Below are 8014 nucleotides of genomic sequence, written 5' to 3'. Positions count from 1 at the left end.
AAAAACTGCATTTTGTGTTTACTTGTGTTATCTTTGACTAATGTTTAAATTTGTTTGATGATCTGAAACATTTTAGTGTGGAAAACATGCAAAAAAGTAAGAAATCAGGAAGGGGGCAAACACTTTTTCACACCACTGTATGTCTCATTTGAGTATTATCGTAGTCTCTCATTTTGTAGTACTCTAGTTGTTTGATTTGCTATACCTCAGTGCAATCTACAGGGCAAGTAGTTGCAAACTTTGCTTATCTGCTTCAGTGATGGTATTTTATCTTTATTCTATTTTTACTGTTCTTTGTATTTCTTAAAATTGCCCCATTTTATTTGCTTGAATCCTGCATTGTTTTAAATATGTGATTAACCATGTAAAGCACTTTGTAACTTTGTTTTTAAAAGTGCTTGATAGATAAAATGAATTATTTATTATTATTATTATTATTATTATTATTTGCCACAGGCCACATAAACTCATATTACATATAGCCACAATAGAAACTGTCAGCTCATCTACCACCAGAGGGCAGCAACACCTCACAAACAGGTCCAGGCTTTGCCACACATTTGAGACCTCGGAGCACAGGCAGTGATGAGTGCATATGAGAAAATGCAGACTTTAATAAATATTGATAAAGACTTGCCCTTCAAATGACCACATATGTTCTGGTGTGAGACCAGACATATACAATAAAGAAAAAATCAGTGTTCGAGTTACTTTTTTAATGTACACTTTAGGTGATACCTTTTCCTATGGTTTCTTATATAACCTCAGTCTAAATGTAATGTAATTGAAGATGCATATTTCGCTTGGAACAGAAGTAATACACATGTCCTGCATGTGTGATTTGTAAAATAGTTGCTTCAATGTGTTTATTTTATATTCACGTCCTTTTACAGGATTCACAGCTGCACTGTTTTCTTGCCAATGGCTTGTGTGTTTTCTCCAAGACCTAAAATCCTGAAATCAATACAGAGACATCACAGCTGTACATCGCCAAAGCATGCTGTTTATCCATCACATAATTAGATAATGCACTTTGAGTAAATAGTCCACCAGTAATTAATCTTGATGTTTTTAAATGGGAGCTGTCAGGTCAGGAGGAAAGCTCAACACTGATTTAAACACAGATGATTTGAAATATTTTTGTGAGCTTTTTTGCAACAGTCTTGTGTTGAAATGTATGCAGATGACGTTTTCTCTCCCTCCCTCCTTCCCTTACCTTTCACCTCATCCTGTATCGTTGCCACTCTGCATCTCCTTGTTCTCTCGCTTCTTTCCTTCTCTGCTCTTTCCCACCTTCTCTATTTTTTCTCCCCACCTCTGTCCTCTTCACTCATTCTTTTTAAAATCAATTTCTTTCTCTTTTCATTCACACTTCTAACTTGCTGCTTTTCTTCTCATTTTCTATCCACACACAACCACCTCCAGTTTGAGATCAGGCAGCTGAGGGCCCATCTGGCCCAGCAGGACCTGGACCTCGCAGCAGAACGTGAAGCAGCCATGCAGATCCACCACGTGTGGGGCAAACAGGGGAGGAGTTTTCAGGTTGTAGAAGGCTTGACTCCTGGGGAGTCTGACGATGAGGGCGGCCAGAGGAACTCCAGGGAGCCACGAGCACCTGCAGGTACAGTATGGTCTCTAGAGCAGAGTTTTTAGGGACTAGACTGCACGATACTAAAAAACACTAAATGTTAAGTGAAGTAAAGCAAACATCTGAACTGTAAAGAATGTAGCAAAGATATTTATAACCTCCTCTGATACCAGTTGTGGCTCCGAATGTACCTTGCAGTGAGGATATTGTAGTATGTTAGAATAAAAACACAATTTCACAAACTGAGAATGAACACTTCTTAGACAAAAGCCTGTGGCATTAAAAATATAGCTAATTTGAATACACACCATGCTAGATGCAGTGTTTGCTTGAGAAAGCAGCATGACAAACCAGGAGAGAGGTGCAGCATAAAGTATGTACATAATTATGTGGAACAAAAAGTCTCTAACGGTGTAACATCAGGTGAACTGGATGCCAGAGCAGTGTACAGTTAATCTGGAGCAGTTGCCCTGGAGCACCTTCGAGGCCAGGCTCTTAGCCCCTCTGCACTCGCACACAACACCCATCTGACCGCAGGCGCTCCGGGATCAATATGAGGGCAAAAAAGCTTTTAGGATCTGGTGAATCCTGGAGAAAACAAGCATGTTTTCTGACACTACGTCAGCTTGCATGGGCCTCTGTCATCCCCCAACTATCTCTCTTACCAACCCCCCCACCGCCCCTCGTGGCAAGGCCGACCAAGCTGGCCCAGACCACTTGGGCTATTTCAGGTACAGAGTGCTCTGTGCATTGGGCCTTGTTCAGGGAGAGTGGGCTCCTGTCAACATCTGTTCCCCTTCACCTGCAAACCACAATAGGGCACCAGGAGGCTCCACAGCGGCCACAATATTACCCCAAGGGCATAGTGGGAAATCTGGCTCTCAGAAACAAGTGGGGCTCTTTACAGAAACATGGTCACTGGGATGAGCATTTAGGCCACAGGGCTCAAGTCAAGTCAGGTCAGCTCAGATCAAGCCAGATGTATTTGCACTGCTCAATATTGTGCACACAATCTCAGCGGGCTTCTCTCACACTCACCTGCATGGGGCCGTCAAACTATCAAGAACGTACGTCAACGCAGTGGCCTTCATAAGAATGAATGTCTCAGGAGATTAAGGGTTTTGCCACCTTAAAGTACCAAACCATGTAGAGCTGAAGAACATCCAATGACATTAATCAATGAGCCAGTGGAGTTCTTTCTAAGAAGCTGAGAGAAGATTGCGGTGACGGTGGTATTGCAGCAGAGAAAGATAGGCATGTTTGGTTGAAAGGAACGTTTCAAATGAGCTGACATGTTAGGATATCAGAGTTTACAGCCACGCTAGGGCGAGGGATATGGAGAAAATCCAATATCGTGATATTTTTGTCCAAATACCTTGATATCCTCATTTTGGTGACATTGTGGGGTTGACTATTGGTGCTTTTATATATTTACACAATGAGATTTTGATGAATAATTATCAGCAATGTGGATATAATGACTAAATGGTTAAAGGCAAATGATAGAACAGCTAGAACACTCTACTGACTTCAGCAAATGACATAATTTGACTTTAATGTAGCATTTAGAACAAGGAAAAAGGCCAAACTTACATTACAATATCCAAAAACTAACACCATATCTAGTCTTATATCATGATATTGACTTAATATTGATATATTGTCCAGCCCTAAGCCACGCTATTGGCTCTGTGAAGCTTCACCACAACAGCGCTTTGAGCTAAATGCTAACATGCTCACAGTGACAATGCTAACATGCTGATGTTAAGCAGGTTTAATGTTTACAATGTTCATCATCTTAGTTTAGCGTGTTGGCATGTCAACATTTGCTAATTGGCACCAAACACAAAGTACAGCTGAGGCTGACGGGAATGTCATTAATTTTGCAAGTCATAAACCAAACCGATGATGGCACTAGAGGAAGGAAGTCAGTGGTTAACACAACTCATCCTATGAGGGACATGGGAATCTGTAAAATCTTTGATGGCAATCCATCCAACAGTTATGGAGACATTTCACCAAAAACCACAAATGCCAACTTATTTTTGACCCAAGAAGAAAATTCAGTGAATCAGTTAATTCAGTCGGCTTCATTCTCTGGGGACCATGAATGTCTGCACAAACAGCGGGACTGCCAAAATGGCCGATATGGTACAAATCGTCGTAATTGTAATTGCCTTTTTACTTTGTTTATTTGTGTTAACACTGGCTGCAGTGGTTGCTAATCTTCCTTTGGTGTACTCTCATACTACTTCACCTGTGGTGTAGAACCGATACTTCACCCATCAATATTATAGTTCAGATCTGAACTGAAAGGACCTCAGCATGTCACCTCTCTTTTTCCACCGACACATGACAGCCTGGTTACTTGACAGTCACAGAAAGAAGGGCAGAGCCTTTTATGCATGCTGGACAGCCCATTCTTTTTTCTTAAGACTCATGTGTTATTAATTGTGGAGTGATTGTCTCAGTCTTGTTTTAGTGAGTGCAATGCTTCCTCTCCAGGGGTGGCTCGGGGATTAATATTTTAGACTGAAAAATAAATGAAATTACCCATCAGAGTCTGCAGCATGTCCCGGGGGACAGGGGCTAGCACTCAGGGTACTCTGGGTTCGCACTCAGCCAGCGGACAGTGAGCTCAAGACCAATCAAGCGAACAGAGGAGCATAGCAGATCACAGCCATTCACCACGCACGCTGAGGCCCGCTAGACTGGAGGGATCTGGGTCTGAACAAAGAGCTCCCACCCGCTCTTTCTCTCACTCATTTCCCCCCATTTCTCTCCTCTCTGAAACCAACCCCACCCTGTCTCTGTCCCAGTTTATTTCTGGTGCGCTAATGCACGGCATAGCAGTGCGTGATCCTGACCACTTGACAATAAAGCACCTGTGGCCTGGGGCAGAAGTCATCTCTGTCAATATTATGTTGTAAACATGAGAGATATTCTCCATTTAGTCTAGTTTGTGTGGTTAACACTGAAATGGACCTGCAGACAAAAAGGTATGAAATCCAATTAGTCGCTGCCACACAGAGTATTAGCAGTCACACATAAACCCTAATGTGACTGGTCATTTCCTGTTTCCTATTTATGGTCTGCTCTGTATTCTTATTATAAATAATAATATGAAGACTAAACAGTATTTGATACATTTATTTTTTGTGTTGATAAGTTAAGTAATCAGATTATGGGCAAATAGAAGAGAAACTGGAAGGTTTGTGGTGTTAAAATAATATCTGCATTCAAGCTTTTTCATGGGGGTATGATTTTGATGGGATGACAGGGAAAGCTCCACATTGCATTGCTGCATTTGTATGTAGGCTAGCCATCCTCTTTATATAGATATATAGTTTTTTATATAGATTACATCCAACAAAATCACTCACTATAGCAACACATTTCAATGTTGTTATTCACAACTTTTTTTGATTAAATAATAATAATAGTTCCTTTATGTGTTTATCTTTTTATTAATTTATTTTTTAATTTAGATCCAGTTGTACGTGATGACATGAACAACTACATCAGCCAATACTACAGTGAAGCAAGCAGTGGTAAGTGACTATGAACACTGACTTTAATACTTTATATACCACTTCATATAATTGAATAAAATTATGTATGGCAGTGACTCTACAGTCTTTTTGTGTGGTTATAGGGCCACTAAGTCATAGGACAAAACTGTTTATACATGCAGGTTATGAACTTACACCATGGCACATAGAATCTGTGGAGCTGGAAGTCTTGATAAATATTCAAATGTAAACTCAAATCTTATTCAGCCTGGCTTTTACCAGATGAAAATCTAAATTCTGGGGCACCCACTAGCTCACCTGGTAAAACAGTTGCCCCACGTATAAAGGCTGTGTTCTTGCTCCAGTGGCCATGGGCTCGATTCCAGGCCATGGCCTCTTGCTGCATGTCATCCCCACCTCTCTCCCCCCTTCACGCTAAATCTGTCTCATCAAATAAAAGCAAAAAAAAAGCCCCCAAAAATATCTTTAAAAAAAAATCTTAATTCTGGACAAATGACAGCCATCTCTGATGTTACTGAGCACTCCAAATTCTGGACAATTCAATTTACATTTATGTCTCATAATCCATTCACAGGTTTTAAGATTTTGTTGAAATGAACTAAACATTTTTATGCACTTGTTGTGTTTGAAGTAAGGAAATGATTTGTTCTATCTGTGCTGTCTGACTCTCTAAATGTATACAATGTCTTTCGAGATGCTGGAGCTTCTGGCTTAGGTGCGCGGGTCATCACCACAGCAGCCATTGACGTTCACCTCCCCACCAATCCAAATCCCATCCAGTCCAACCCGATGCTTGCTATGGAGCGGGTGAGCAGCGCCGTAAGTGACGCCTCAACCAGCATATCACGGTCCAGTGGCAGCCTGACGGCCCGCCCCCACAGCCTGAGTAGCCACACCCCGGGTTCATCTATGACAGACTGCAGCAGCAGCACAGCTCAGGACCTCAGTCTGAGCTACAGCACCCACCGCTGCTGCCCGCCTTCCTACTCAGGCCAGGACCCCTGCAGGGACCCCAGCATGGTGGTGCAGGAGCTACTCTCTTCCCTCTCTGAGGACTCCTGCCTTGCTCAAAAGGGTCTGGTAGTGGACCCTGTCAACCTTAAGCTTCCCAGCCCTACTGGTTCAGAAAAGGCCAGCCCCGAGCTGGACAACAGAATAAACATCTTTAACCGCAGGAATCAGGAGGAGAGACGAGGACGGGGAAGGGGTTGTGTGCTGCTGCAGACCAAGCCACTGATTCACCTGCAGGGCAACACCACTGAGCCATCCCTGGAGGAGAAGTATCGGCTCCTGGGACCAGCTGACACACCTCTGGGGCACATGCCTGATACATAAGCTACATTTACACAGAAACAGAAGTCTTTTCTCTTCTTTTACTGCCACCCTGTTTGGCGTATATCTGAACTCTTGTGCCAGGTCAAACCTCATGAGAGGCACATAAGATTTAAAAATTGGATTTTTCTGTCGCTGTGTAAATCCAATCTTAGCCAATCCAGAGCAAGCTTGAGCCTTAGCTTCCAGCTAACACTGACGCTCCTTAACTTGACGTGTTCAGAAGTCATAGCAGAAATGACAATAAAAACTCTTGGGCCCTTTGCCACACTGTCCAACCTCCCCTGTTCCTCAATGATGGATTTTTGAAATCAGAAATTCCCTGAAATAGCACAACGACTATAACATCCCAGTAAAGGGAAGTCTAATGTGTTCTTGGACACATTCTTCATCAGGAATTCTCACTTTGAATAGGTCCTAAATGCACTGAACTTTACATGAATTAAAACCAGCAAGGGGCCATTCAAGCCTATACTGAACAAAAACTTTAATTCTGAACCGTGTTGCAAACCAAGACACTGTTCTCTGTTCTTGGGATTTCAAGCAGTTAAAGGAGTGTTTTCTATTGCATTTTACTTGTTATTATTTTGTTTCTTTTTAATTTGTATGATCGACTTTAAACACCAATCATGCTGTTCTTGGTTTAAACAGCCACAGGGTACATAAGACTGGCTTAACTATACAAACAGCCAATTTGTTTTACCTTTGCCTTTCTGTCACCTATTTGTTTGATTTGAAACCATGGACCTTCATCAGATTTTATTGAATAGCATTTTTGTTTTACTTGTTCAAAAAACATTAGTAGGGTATATTTGTGTGGATGAAATGAAAAAGGTAAGTGACTGGATTCTTCACATGAAACTAGATTGGAGTGCTTGTAGCATGAACCTTTAAAAGATATGTGCCCTAAATGGCAAGCAAATTCTTTGCACTTTAATGTTTACAGACACTTTTGTAAACTTGATATGGAGGGAGTTATTGCCAAATGCAGGTGTTGTCATTTGAATGAAAATAGAAAAAATAAAAGTTAGTATTTCCTTAACTGCTTTCACTTTACTGACTCTCGATAATACATCATGTTAAGTGAGTGGGCCCTGTGTTCTTCTCACAGCCTCCTTGCTACACATTATTTCATCAGCATCATCTTATTCTGTGCATACAGTTTTGGAAAATCTAAATTATTTAAGGTTATTAGCATTAAGGGACCTGTCACAACAACTGCTAATTAGCCGAGTCATTGTAAGTGGGTCAGCACCCCTAATTACCCCCTCATATCATTAATTCAGAAGATAAACTGCTGTACCATTTTGCTGCTTGTCAAATGTTTACAAGTATCCAGAGATTGTTTTAATTGTTAATAACTATTATGGCTGCAATTAAGCCATCAATACAAGTGTTTTAAGGTTCGACAACTAAAGAGTTAATTTGCAGAGCTGGGTATGTGGATTAATTGTAACAGCCTCTTTTAAAAATTAATTTGTAAATGACACAGTACACATGGGGGCTAAGAGGACTATAACAAATACTGCTGTAGTGTAGAGGAGAATAATTTTAGTACTAG

The 8014-nt window shown here is 41.2% G+C and overlaps 1 protein-coding gene across 1 annotated transcript in view; it reads left to right on the top strand.

The window, feature by feature from the left end:
* Window positions 1-7470, top strand: part of LOC126391682 (transmembrane protein 266-like) — a 63793-nt gene extending 56323 nt beyond the window's left edge. Inside the window, exons 9-11 of the mRNA XM_050046588.1 lie at window positions 1426-1621; window positions 5077-5139; window positions 5816-7470. Of these exons, the coding sequence (XP_049902545.1) occupies window positions 1426-1621; window positions 5077-5139; window positions 5816-6456 (900 nt within the window). The 3' untranslated portion in view covers window positions 6457-7470. The remainder of the gene's footprint in view (window positions 1-1425; window positions 1622-5076; window positions 5140-5815) is intronic.
* Window positions 7471-8014: the final 544 nt, after the last annotated feature.

The sequence above is a fragment of the Epinephelus moara genome, chromosome 1, assembly GCF_006386435.1.
Source record: "Epinephelus moara isolate mb chromosome 1, YSFRI_EMoa_1.0, whole genome shotgun sequence".
In the NCBI taxonomy this organism is placed as follows: domain Eukaryota; kingdom Metazoa; phylum Chordata; class Actinopteri; order Perciformes; family Serranidae; genus Epinephelus; species Epinephelus moara.
The sequence above is the reverse complement of the archived record's forward strand: the minus strand, read 5'-3'. Positions and strand labels throughout refer to the sequence as shown.